The 12,589-nt window shown below is 44.1% G+C and overlaps 5 protein-coding genes across 5 annotated transcripts; 3 read left to right on the top strand and 2 right to left on the bottom strand.

The window, feature by feature from the left end:
• Positions 1-102: 102 nt before the first annotated feature.
• On the bottom strand, positions 103-1,190 carry V865_004154 (uncharacterized protein; the record flags this gene model as incomplete). Its single annotated transcript, XM_066227939.1, has 7 exons — positions 103-370; positions 450-498; positions 562-726; positions 792-815; positions 892-979; positions 1,044-1,059; positions 1,132-1,190. The coding sequence occupies 7 exons, from the start codon at positions 1,188-1,190 to the stop codon at positions 103-105; spliced, it is 669 nt and encodes a 222-aa protein (XP_066084036.1).
• Positions 1,191-1,607: 417 nt separating this feature from the next.
• V865_004153 (uncharacterized protein) lies at positions 1,608-2,938 on the top strand (the record flags this gene model as incomplete). Its single annotated transcript, XM_066227938.1, has 5 exons — positions 1,608-1,676; positions 1,747-1,781; positions 1,968-2,193; positions 2,390-2,679; positions 2,773-2,938. The coding sequence occupies 5 exons, from the start codon at positions 1,608-1,610 to the stop codon at positions 2,936-2,938; spliced, it is 786 nt and encodes a 261-aa protein (XP_066084035.1).
• A 380-nt stretch (positions 2,939-3,318) lies between these two features.
• Positions 3,319-6,650, top strand: V865_004152 (uncharacterized protein; the record flags this gene model as incomplete). The annotated part of the gene is made up of 8 exons (XM_066227937.1): positions 3,319-3,800; positions 3,881-4,418; positions 4,535-4,712; positions 4,864-5,218; positions 5,282-5,361; positions 5,441-5,709; positions 5,787-5,943; positions 6,016-6,650. 8 exons carry the CDS (start codon positions 3,319-3,321, stop codon positions 6,648-6,650), a joined length of 2,694 nt encoding a protein of 897 aa, XP_066084034.1.
• A 230-nt stretch (positions 6,651-6,880) lies between these two features.
• Positions 6,881-8,017, bottom strand: V865_004151 (uncharacterized protein; the record flags this gene model as incomplete). Its single annotated transcript, XM_066227936.1, has 4 exons — positions 6,881-7,245; positions 7,342-7,447; positions 7,573-7,673; positions 7,774-8,017. The coding sequence occupies 4 exons, from the start codon at positions 8,015-8,017 to the stop codon at positions 6,881-6,883; spliced, it is 816 nt and encodes a 271-aa protein (XP_066084033.1).
• A 1,045-nt stretch (positions 8,018-9,062) lies between these two features.
• On the top strand, positions 9,063-12,518 carry V865_004150 (uncharacterized protein; the record flags this gene model as incomplete). The annotated part of the gene is made up of 2 exons (XM_066227935.1): positions 9,063-10,891; positions 10,967-12,518. 2 exons carry the CDS (start codon positions 9,063-9,065, stop codon positions 12,516-12,518), a joined length of 3,381 nt encoding a protein of 1,126 aa, XP_066084032.1.
• Between the last annotated feature and the right edge of the window lie 71 nt (positions 12,519-12,589).

Raw genomic sequence — 12,589 nt, 5'->3', positions numbered from 1 at the left:
ATCTAGCATCGAATTCGCGTCGTGACAAGTCATCTTAGAATGTTTACTCGCAGCATACAGCTACAGGTGGGTGACACTCAGACTAACTCATACAAAATACTTTTAGTCGTACTTTCCAAGCCTTCCTTCTAAACTTCTATTTATCCAATCTACCTTCTTATTTATATCCACGTCCAAGCCTATCTCAGATGGTATCTCCTTATCATCCTCTACACCGTAATTCAGCTCCACCTCATCGAATACTTTCACATGTTTGATAATCCCGAAACCTAATTTCTGGAATAGACGTATGGAAGGTTTGTTTGGTGAACCTATACGAGCTATGAGTTGGGATGGATCGAACGGTAAGGTAATAGTGAGGTATGACAAGCTATCGAGAGGTTACTCAGTCAGTGGATGATAATATTGTGGTTGGACAGGAATGTAAGGAGACATGGAAGTGGACTTACAATAATGATAATGCTTCTATCGCATATCCTTTCCTCCTATCTTCTTTTGCTAATCCATCATCCCATTCAGCGTCTTGTTTCCAGATTGTTGTAGTGCGAGACTTGAACTCACACGCTATCATTATCTCACATTCACCTTGACCTGTTATACCATCAGGTAAAAACAGGTTGACGTCTCCTACCATCTTACACTCCTTGATCTCTGATGGTTCAAGTATGTTTGATGTTGATGTTGATGTTGATGTTTCAGGTTGTGCCAGTAGGATGAACGTTAATTCTGTTGAATCAACCGGTATATACAAATCAGCATGGTTGGAAATGTGGAATGGGAGGATGACTCACTATCATCATCTAAATGCCATTTCCCTATCATTCACATCAAATCAGCTCTACTCACGCAGCTACTGAGGATACTGTACTACGGGGGATGGCTAAGACCCACGCTGCATCTCCAGTTCCTCCTCGTAGCTTAACGGCTCAGAAGCTGTCAATTCGAGTAATTCAGGCGATTTCATCCATTCGTGATATGTCTGAATTGATTAAGGAAATGTTAGGAGGACATGTTGCATAGTCTGCAAATGAGTGTTCGCTCACTGGTACATGTTCAGCACTATCAGTACAGCACAATATCATCGTCAGTATCGATCAGATCTCTATGCAAGTCAGTGTGGATATGACGGACCGGTAAGGGACTAGGATGACTCTGTCACCGAATATCACAGTGTTCTCATTTAATCTCATCTTGTCGACTATCACAATTATCGTTCTGTCCTTCGTGTTCGGTAGATGATAATTTATTTCTTGATGCAATCTCGATAATCATATGAGAGATCACACTCGGTGTGTATCCAGATCGTAAACACAAAAGGGGTGGGCGATAAGATATCGGTCGGATATGACATGACGTGGCAATTCCCTTGGCTTGGTGGAGGGGTACACGCGTCTACGATGGGACGTCAGCGTTGACGATGAACACTGAACAATGAGCATGAGCAAACGTCAAGATGCTTGATTGCTTTGACCATAAAATCTACAATATATATATCAAGATATCCAGTGATCACCATAGCAGCAGTCTCAGCAGGACGAGCCGTGACACTCTTACCGATTTATACTTCTTTCCTGCGAAAACTCATAAATCCATAAACCCACCTCAACATGACATCGATAGGAACCGGTTACGATCTATCAGTCTCGACTTATTCACCTGATGGAAGGTTGTTCCAGGTAGGTGATGGGCCAGCTATCCACTAAACGTCTGGCATATGGAGAGCTAACATTCTGATCTTTTGAATAGGTCGAATATGCCAATAAAGCCGTCGAGGCTGCTGGGTAGGTGCTTCTAGTTGGTTGAAGGGAGTTGAGCTGATCACTGTACCATTCCTACTACCTGCTCTCCTGTATCTTCGAATCGATATGCCCCCAATATCTTGGATACAATCAAACCACTTCAATTCTATCCTCCTCACCCACCTACCTTCCCTCCAATTTACTTGATTCACATACTTCCCTACACAGTGTCGCAATCGGTCTTCGATGTTCAGACGGTGTAGTCCTCGGTGTCGAGCGACTCTTACATTCCAAACTATTAGTGAAGGGTGCGAATCGAAGAATAGCATCGTTAGACGAGCATATCGGTATTGCCTCTGCGGGGTTGTTGGCAGATGGGAAACATTTGGCTAGGAGGGGTAGAGAGGAAGCTAGTAGTTTTAGAGAGAATTATAATAGTCCGGTATCTGTTCAGGTGAGCGATATATCATCGGGTATGAGGTACATCAAGGCCAAGCTGATCAAGAGATATATATATGCTTTGCTCTGCTTTCCTTTTCTACGAATTGTACTTGGTGGTACCATCCGATATTGCATTCACTTATCAACCTCATTATGCATCATTTCAATCGACAATCATATAATTCGACTATTCCGTTCGGCCCCTGCAGATCCTCTCCGACCGAATCTCAGCCTACCTCCAAGCCTACACATGCTACGGTTCCGTCCGTCCTTTCGGTCTCTCATCCATCATCGGCGGAGTAGACAAGACCGGACCAAAATTGTTTTGCATCGAACCTTCAGGTGTATACTACGGTTATAGGGCGGTCGCATCGGGCAAAGGCAAAGCATTAGCCAAGACTGAATTGGAGAAGATTGTGAACAAGTATTTGGATGCGGAACAATCGGGATCTGGATCCGGATTGACATGTAGAGAAGCTGTTGATGAAGTTGCTAGGATGTAAGTTCATTTCTACCTATACCATAATCTCTCTATCAGTTGCTATGTTCCTCCTTAGACCCATGGACTGATTGTGTTATTTGATGTGGGTAGTATATACCTCGTTCACGATGATAACAAAGACAAAGAATTCGAATTGGAGATGACGTGGATCTGTCAAGAGAGCGGTAACAAACATGCACCTGTCCCTGAGGATTTGTTGAAATCGGCTGAAGAGAAGGCTAAAGCTGCTTTGGAAGAAGGTATGGAAGAGGATTGATCAGAGGTGTGACAGTGAATTGGCAAATGTGTATATTTGAGATACATAAGAGTCAAAATGGAGTGTTGATAGTCATCGTATCCTCATGCATATATGACCTCGCGATCGATTCATGCACTCTTGGCTAATGCATAGAGGTGTTTATGTCGCCAAAATTGATAGTGACATACCAATGACTTACTTACCACAGTAGTCATGGCGTGTAGTACTAGGATGAGTCTACCACGTGTTGGATTCGATCAAGTCTGTTTTTGGATTTTCTGAAATTTCAAGATCCCAGTTGCTATGCTCACCATGCAAACTTACCCATCAACATAAATTCAATTTACTGCAGGTCGAAGGAACACATCGACTGGTTCCATCTGCTAACCTCTGTAAAGATGTCCGAACAAGAGGCAACCGCAAAGCGACCAGCTGAAGATGTTTCAGTAGAAGAAACCTCGACGAAACGACCCAGAGTGGAAGAGCCATCAACTAATGAATCTGCGAATATCGCTATACCTACACCTACACCTACACCTGCCGAAGGTTCAGCTTCAGCACCTGCATCAGGGTCTACCACAATAATCACCACCCCTTCGTCAACTCCTATCCCACTTCCCATCATTCCTCCACAAGAAAGTCAAACTACCTCTGTACGATTCAAAGATCATCTCAAAGCACCTCACCGAACTATTCCCGAACCAGTCTCAAGATTGGGTTTGAAACCTGTTATACCTATTTTACCTGACTCTCTAGAATATATCATAGGAGAGAAAATCGATTTGACTGAGAGGAAAGGTTTCGCAGGTGAGTTGGAATGTGGGATAAGAGGATTTGTAGGGCTGGAAAATAAAGGTGTGAGAGGAGTGATCAAACAGAGGTAAGTAAAATAATTATCAGGGCTGTGAGAAACATACTTTGATTTTGTTGATCTGACTTTGGGTCCTTTACGAAATGTAGATTCACAGATTTCATAGTTAATGAAATATCTCTTGATGGGACAGTCTTGCATTTGAAAGATATAACCAAACCTAGTGAACCAGAATTTGAGAAACCTAAATCCACCCCCATCCCAACTCCTAGTTCTGAACCTTCGTCGAAAGAAGAAGAGGTAGAAGAAGTGGATATATCAACTTTACCTGAATCACTTCAATTCGCTCCTCATCCCCAATGGTCTAATAGTACCACAGTCAAATTACGAAATCACCTATCTGATGAAACCATTATCGCACTTCATGGATTACTAGTGGAAGGTAAAGAGGTACCGCCTAAATCTGATGGTGGTTGGGGATCACGCATACCTAAAGCTGGGAAGGAGGAGGGGACGACGAATGAAGAGGAGATGGTCGCGAATGCCAGTACTTCCACATCGAATACCGGTGGAAGAGGACAAGGTAGAGATAGAGGAAGAGGAAGAGATGTTAGAGGTGATAGGAGGGATGGGAAGGGTGCGCAGGGCGGGTGGAAAGCTCAGGATACTAGGGAGGTCGTATCTCAGGTAAGTACAACGGTTTCACCAGTCTCTTCACTTCTCTATCTCCGATGAGATATGGAAAGCCCCTACTGCACCATATATACCCCGACTGACTCATCCTTTTTGCTTTTTGCACATAGCCAATCATATCGAAAGACGCTCGTACGGCCGCTCATAAGATCCTAAGGGAATGTTTCGGAACAACATTCGATTCTTCCACTAGGGAAACACCAGGTGAAGAAGGATCAAGGTTGGTGATCAAGTATTCGTCAAGTCAGGGTGGAAGAGGTGGGAACGGGACGTGGCAACGACAGCCTGGTGAGTGTAACGAATTGCTCAGCATCCGGGGAAATTCTTCCTCATAATTCAGCATCACCATCGCTATCCAGTAATCCTCTGCCTATCTGCACTGGATCTCGATAATTTACTGCTAAGACAATGCTAACGATAACCTCGTTGATGCTTCTAGACCGACCGAAACTCCCTCCCTATATCCATTTCACCCTTCACAAGACCAACCGAGAAACCATGGATGCTCTATCACACATCACCCGAATGCTAGGTGCTCATCCCAAAGATCTCTCCGTGTGCGGAACGAAAGATAAACGAGCTGTTACAGTTCAAAGAGTCTGTTTCAAGAGGAATAACAAGAATTTGACATATGTGTGGAAATCTGTCAATGGGATCAGACAAGGTAGGAGGAACGAGCAGAAAGCTGTTGAAGAAAGGGGTGAGAGAGGTGTGAGGATAGGTGATTTGGAGTATAGTAAGCAGTATCTGGAGTTGGGGATGTTGAAAGGGAATCAATTTGTCATTACACTTCGGTAAGTTTGGAACATCATAATGGGTATTTGTTGGTATGATGGATACTGATATTGGAATTGTAGAAACGTACAGGAGGAGAATAGGGAAGAGATTGATAAAACTATGAAATCTGTACGAGATCATGGATTCATCAATTTCTATGGTAAGTCCACTCTCCCTGTGCTGTTATCATTTGTCAAGTGTACGACGGTCAGTCTGATGCGGACTTGACATGTTCATAGGAATGCAAAGATTCGGTACATCCTCTTGGCCCACTCACCTAACAGGTCTACTGATTCTCCAATCGAAATGGTCCGAAGCGGTAGATTCGATATTACACTTACGAGAAGGTGAACACCCAGATTGTACTTCGGCTAGATTGGCTTGGTTAGAAGACAAAGATCCGAAAAAGGCCTTTGACCAGATGCCTAGACGAGGTGTAGCTGAGAGATGTATTTGGGATTTCTGGACGAAGAATAGGGTGGAAGATAAAGTGGGGGCTTTGAGCAGTGTGAGTGTGCTTCGATGGTAAAAGACGGGGGCGTTCTTCCTGCGAACATGAAGTCGCTGACGCCCGTGTTTGCGTAGATTCCTCGAAATCTTCGAGTCATGTATGTTCACGCGTATCAGAGCTATATATGGAACATAATCGTATCCGAACGGATCAAGTTGTCGTCCACTGAGCCTTTGGTTGGCGATTTGGTTTTCGTCGATAAGGATACCCTGGGAGAAGGTGATGTACCGAGTGAGTATTGGACGGTTTCTCAAATACATATTCCAATGAATAGTTGACTTACCCGTCTTTGTATATTGTTAGATCCGGATTCTATACCAGCACACGCAAAAGACCGTAAAGGTCGACCTCTGCGTAAATGGGCTACGACCTCTTCACCCGAAGTGAAACAATTGACCCAAGAGGATTTACCAAATCACACGATCTTCGACGTTGTCATGCCTTTACCAGGATGGGATGTAGATTATCCTGGTGGATCGATCGGAGAGAAATATGCCGAAGCGTTGAAGAGGGATGGTCTGGATATACATAAGATGAGAAGGGATCAAAGGGATTTCTCATTACCTGGATCATATAGACGGATGATCATCCGACCTATATCTTTAAATTGGAATCATCTAACTTATACTGATCCTGATGTTTCCTTGGTCCAATCTGATGAAGATAAGATATTAGGTCAGAACCCCCCTCCGGAAGATATAGATAGTGAAGAGGGCAAGTTTAGAGCATTGAGAATTGAATTGGAACTTGGTAGTGCGACTTATGCTACGATGGTACTTAGAGAGATTACAAGGGAAGAGACGTCGACATGGCATCAGATTGGTTTGACGATGAATGGTGAAGATAGGGAATATAAGGGTAGTACGGGGGTAGAGAAGGAGAAGAAAGATGAAGAAGGTGAGGAGGATGCCGAGGGAGAAGGCGATGTAGACATGTAGACGTGTAGACGTAAAGACGTGAAGACATGTCGATATTCATGCATGATTGCAAGGATGTTGACAATGAGATTGGGATGACCAACCATCCACCAGTTGCTTCATCTTATGGGTGAACACACATATCACATCCATCAAGATCAACCTTTGCTCTACTCCGTGCTCATGCAAGTCCAATTTTTGTCTATCGATAAATTTTTCCATATACAATCCAAAAACCTTTACGTATCATATCATAACCTATCCCATAATTCTTCATCATCCTGCGTCAAATTTTCCCTTCCTTGATTATTCTTAACGTTCGTTCCCACTCGCTGTTCCTCGTCACCTCCATCATCTTGCTCCAACCTCTGATACCTTGCTCCATTATTTGTTGATCTGAGGGTACGTCCGCCAGCCAATTGTCTCTCTGCAGCTAATTCCTCATCATCGTCCAATTCCAGATTCAGCGATAGGGAAGCTTGACCCGCCTGGCTTAGATCAATAGGTTTAGGTGGATTGAGTAGGGAGTGGCCTGATCGACGGAGGATAGAACCTAGTCGGAGGAATTGGACGGTGTTTCGGATGATTAGTAGGAAAGTGTCGAGGAGCTCTTCACCTAGATAGAGTTAAGAGACAGGATGGTCAGTGATATAGTCAAATAGAAGATATTGAAGAGGGCATGAATGGCACAATAAACACACAAATAACTCACTTCGAGTACCCTCACCACATGGATTCTTGAATACCAATATCAAAGTTACCGTACAGAATAATACTAATACTATATCGACGATGTTGAGTAAGGTTAATGGGTATTTCTGAACAACGAGAACGATTCCATTAGTAATTGTATTATCTGATTTCCGTGACGTTTATGTCCATATACTGTGACTGAGTGGTTCAGATGATACATGATATTGAGATTGAGATTGACCACACTTACTTTCCCATATGCTATCCACCTTGTACCCACTTCCAAAACCATCAAAACGTTTATGACCACTTCTAAGATATGCCATACTGCAGGTGGACATTTATTTCCGTCTATTCCAACATATAAATCATCCATATTAGCATTGCCAGCTCCGAGTCCAGTCTGCACCGGTATACCGCAATGGCATGCCAGTGGGATCGTTGAACTCACGAGTAGCTATCAAACTGATAACGAGCGTTGCGAAACTTAAACCCATCATCGTCCCATAGAACAGTATATAGTATCTACTGAATATGATTCGATTGGCTACGCCCCTCAGCTGTTCCGACGCAGGTAAGTGATATTGCGACCTGGTGCTGGTGGAAGTTGGCATGGTGTTCAGCAGAGTGGTTGAATTGTGAGTCTCTTCGTCGAACTCGAAATCCTCGGGGTTGATATCATCTTGAGGAGGCATATTGCATGGGTCTTCTTCCGTGAGGTCAGAGCTATGCTTGGACTGTTGTCGATGTCTTGTTGTAGGTGATGAACATTTAGGGGAAGGGTGAGTTCTCAAAGGTAAGTGAGCAGAGTCTAGGTTAGGTTGCAGAAAGGATCAACAGAGGTCGACGCAATGACGGGTAACTCGATGACTTGATTGACTTTGGTTCCGGTCATATCATCGCATACGAGTACGAGTAAGTTACGCGATCACCCTCAGGCGGTCACCTCCGCATCACCGCAACAACCTCGTACGTCTCGTTTCAGGTTGATGGACTTCCGTTTTGACCGACTTGCAGACTACGTTGTTTATAAAAGTCTTAAGGTATACCATTAGGGCTCAAGACGAAAGCTACTTATGTACTGTAGTCCAGGACTCATTTATAGTATACCCTTGTCACCAGCCATCCCATCCCACTGTCATCCTCCCCCTCAAAACAAATGGTACCATTTCTCCTTTTCATTCCAATCAGGACACCCGACCTTTTTTTAGATCAGGTCCACTACTAGCATACCTTTTAGCAACCTACGTGCCTTGCCAACCGACACAACCAAATCTGTCGGAAACTTGCTTGGTTGTTACAGATTGATTGGATTGCTATAATGTTTTAGACATGTGTGAGACTAATTTTCATGGTGGATGGTTGATGGTTGAACCGGGAAACGGGAAGCTTGGACCCTTTTCAACATTTAGCACTGATCGTCTATCAAATGTTAGTGAGATGCGAGATGGGAAGATGTAAGATGTACAGGTATACCTTTTCCTCCCTCTCCTTTCTTCCCCCTTCCTCTCCTTCTCTCGCCTTTCATCTTCCTCGTACTCATAAATCCAACAGTAGCTACAATGACTAACTCTGACAAGACTAAACGGTTGATCTTGCCCAGCTGATCGATCACCTGCCAATCGACACACAGTATCAGGAGATAGAAATGGACGTTCCTGTCAATTCAGCTCAGATCGTATCGCTCTGAAAAATCAGCTTCCCTAGATGTACTCCAAACTCGTATAGTACATCACCTCAATGTCATCTTATCATCCATTCGCAGCTCGACCTTCACTCACTAAAAGACATACATCACCTTCACCGGCTGTTCTACTCTCTTTACCTACCCTCGAAGCATTACCTCCCACACCTAGATCAGCAAAATCGTATGATCCACTTTCTACCGACTTCTCGCCTATCCCTTCGACATCGACTTCTGTCTCCACCTCACATCGATCACACAGATCGATAAGTGGTAAAATGCTTTTAATCAAATCTCGTTCGAAGAGACCTACTTCCCCAAGAAGTGAGAATTACTCGTTCTTACCTTCTATTGTATCAGCTTTGGATCCTAGAGGCTTGAGACCGAGCTCAAACTCAAACGGCGACAATGGTAAACATAGTAGAAGCAAATCACGTTCAAATCCACCTGCTCCTTCAGCTCTTTTCACCTCAACAAACAATTTCGATTTCGGTATTCCTCAGAAGTTCTCATCTTCCACCCCACCATCTACGTTCTCAAAAGGAACTTCCTCGTTAAATGCTTTACCAAGTATCCAAGGCGTCTTTGAGTCTTATGAAGATGGTCGAGGGATCTCGAAACAGGGGAAAGGGAAGATGAGGAAGGATAAGAGAGATACACTGAAATTACCAATGATGAACCCGTCAATCAGAAATCATCATCCTTTCAATGAGAACGAGTATGAGAAAGAAGATAATTGGCAATGGAACGGATTCAATCAGCCTGCAGAAGTGGTGATCACTAGAGAGCCGGAACAATCCTCAGTTGTTCATGATCAATCTTTCCCACGTAGAAGGAATACATCCTTATCCATCAACACCCATCTTGCTCGACCTCCTAATTCTAGGGAACATTCCTCTTCTTCTCAGTCTCATAATACTTCATCGCATTCACACTCCCATCATTCTCTACCTGCTCAATCACGTTCATCCGTACGATCATCGCCAGTAGCCGATGAGCAAACAACCCAATCGCACTGGTATGGACCTGAAGATGAAGATCTAGATGATGTCGAACTACAGGCATTGAACGTTTTAGAAAATTTAAGTGGTCATCTTTTACGTGACGGTTTTGGGTATGGTACCGGTTGTCGACATACCAATGAACCAGAAGGAGAGGGTGTACCATCACTGATTAGATCTGGGCATTCCACACCTTCCAAAGCCCGTTCTCGATCTACTACATATTCGACTCAGACGACTTCTGATAATTTCGATAATACCAAGAGATATTCGCAGGTATCGGATTCACCATCGATAAGGGAATGGAGGGACAATCGAAAAAGGACTAAATCACATGGTCATGCATTAGGTAGTCCAGTATCTGAACAACAACACCAGTATACAGAGACACAAACACAATCACAATCGCATGTCAGAGGATCAATGTCTATATCGAGAAGACCACCTCCCCCACCTCCTCCACCTGAAGGGGGTTTGCCTCCTTTACCTACACATGCATCGCAGATACATGTACAAACAATCAAGAACAATAAAGATATTGTGAGTGAGGGAAATGAAGTTACCGATCAGAATCAGGATCAGCATGCAGAGGAGAACAATAAGAAATTGGTCATACCCGGAAATCGACCACCACCACCGCCTATACCACCTCGATCCGCTTCTCGACTGGATTCACATGCATCATCAACTGTACATCGCATGTCATCTTCTGGTCAACTTCGACCCAGACCGCAGACTCCGGTTCAAAGGAAAGGTAGTAAAGAGAAACAAGGTGTCAAAGTGCCTCTTGTACTCTCCACCAACTCGTCACCTGCCATCACGACTAGAGAGGAAGGGGATCTGGTGGTCGTCATTGATAAGAGACCTCCAACACCTGTCAGAGAGTGAGTCCATTCAAGTGTACTTGACTGATCTTATAAATGTGGCCTAAATACTGATGATCTGATATGCAAACATAGCATGTCCTCACCTACTATACCGGTCCATCAACGACCTCTGCCTCCTCTTCCGACTTTACCTGATCTCGCAACACTACCTAGCTCTCCTCATCCTCACCCGCAGCGAAGTGCATTAGCTCAACTTGCTCATCCGAAATTACCTGTTCGACTCCTTCGACCCAAGAGACCTTCCACTGCAGGTAATGGTCCTACGGGATCTTCTCAGCTTCTATCTCCTGGATCGACGAAACCCCTCACTCGATTGGTGCCAAGGGAAGAACCTCGTAGATTGTCTTCCTCATCTCGAGTGGAGGGTGCTGAAGGTCGTAAGAACGGTATGACAGCTTTGTCATTCTTAGCGTTGGATGATGCGGCCGTCCGTAATCTCTCTTCTAGGAATTCCACCGGTGGACGAGGAGATAGGACGAGTTCTTTCGATGGTAGTTCGGCTAATGGGTATGGAAGGGCCAGGGGCGAATCGCCTACTCAAGGTATGCTGGATGCAGGGTATATCATACCTCCCTCTGAGAGAAGTAAGATCGGTGTGGATGATCGTAAAGAAAGTAGAAGGAGAAGGAAAGGTTCTCAAAGCAGTTTGAGCTCAATAGCTGGAAGTGAGATTACCAATGTCAATCCGGTTGATAACGATCTTAAGGATGAAGTAGGGGAGGGAGAAGAATGGACAACAGCATATGAATATGGTCAATCGAAAGTGAAAGCGACTCAACGATTGGTGAGAAGAGAGAAAGAATTGAGATTATCTCTTGATATTGGAAATCGACCATTTGCCGTCACCTCGACATCTCCAGTGAGGAATAACAAACCACCTCCGTTGAATATCTTCTCGCTCAACGATTATTCCTTGGCTGATGAAGGAGACGAAGGAGGATTGAGGTATCCTAAATCAGCTGGATTGTTACCTCCTCCTAGACCTCGACGCAAGACTACCCCCTCTGCACCACCACAGATGGTACGGCCAAAGTGTACTTCACCTGTCTCGCCGAAGGCCAAGGCTGGAAATGGATTGGAACTCGTATATGGTCAATTATCACCTAGATATACACATCGATCATTGAGTGTACAACAACAGCAACAAATAAAGAAAGTTGACGACGACGATCAAGATGGGATGAAAGATTTTATGGATCTAAACTCTCCTACAATCCCAAGTCCGAATCTTACCACTCCAGGACAATCCTACATGTTTCCTCCTACTTCTGATGATGTTCATGTACCTACATCCTGTCAGGAGAGGAAAGTGTCTACGTCTACTCAACAGACCATTGGGTCTGATGAGAATTCGTCTTCATCCAATTGGAGTAATGATACGTACGAGAGAGAAAGACGGTTGATAACTAGTTTATGGTTATCTTCTAAACCTACTAGAGCCACCAAACCTCCTGCTCAGGGTGATGGTAAAATGATGCAAGCAGGGGCAGGAGAAGAACAACATCCTTTTTACAGTTTGGGTAAATCGAAGAAATATGTTGGGTCAAATGGGAATGCAAACAAGGGGATGGTGGTGGTTGATGGAGGATATGGCAGGAGAAATGATTTTGGAATCAAAATCTAGTAGTGGTCGTTCGTGATACCTGAATATAGTGTGTTGCTGAAGACGATTGTGAGATATGAAACAATTGCATG

This window comes from Kwoniella europaea, chromosome 1, assembly GCF_036810445.1.
Source record: "Kwoniella europaea PYCC6329 chromosome 1, complete sequence".
Taxonomy (NCBI): domain Eukaryota; kingdom Fungi; phylum Basidiomycota; class Tremellomycetes; order Tremellales; family Cryptococcaceae; genus Kwoniella; species Kwoniella europaea.
Note: the sequence above shows the minus strand (reverse complement) of the source record. Positions and strands in the feature narration are given on the sequence as shown.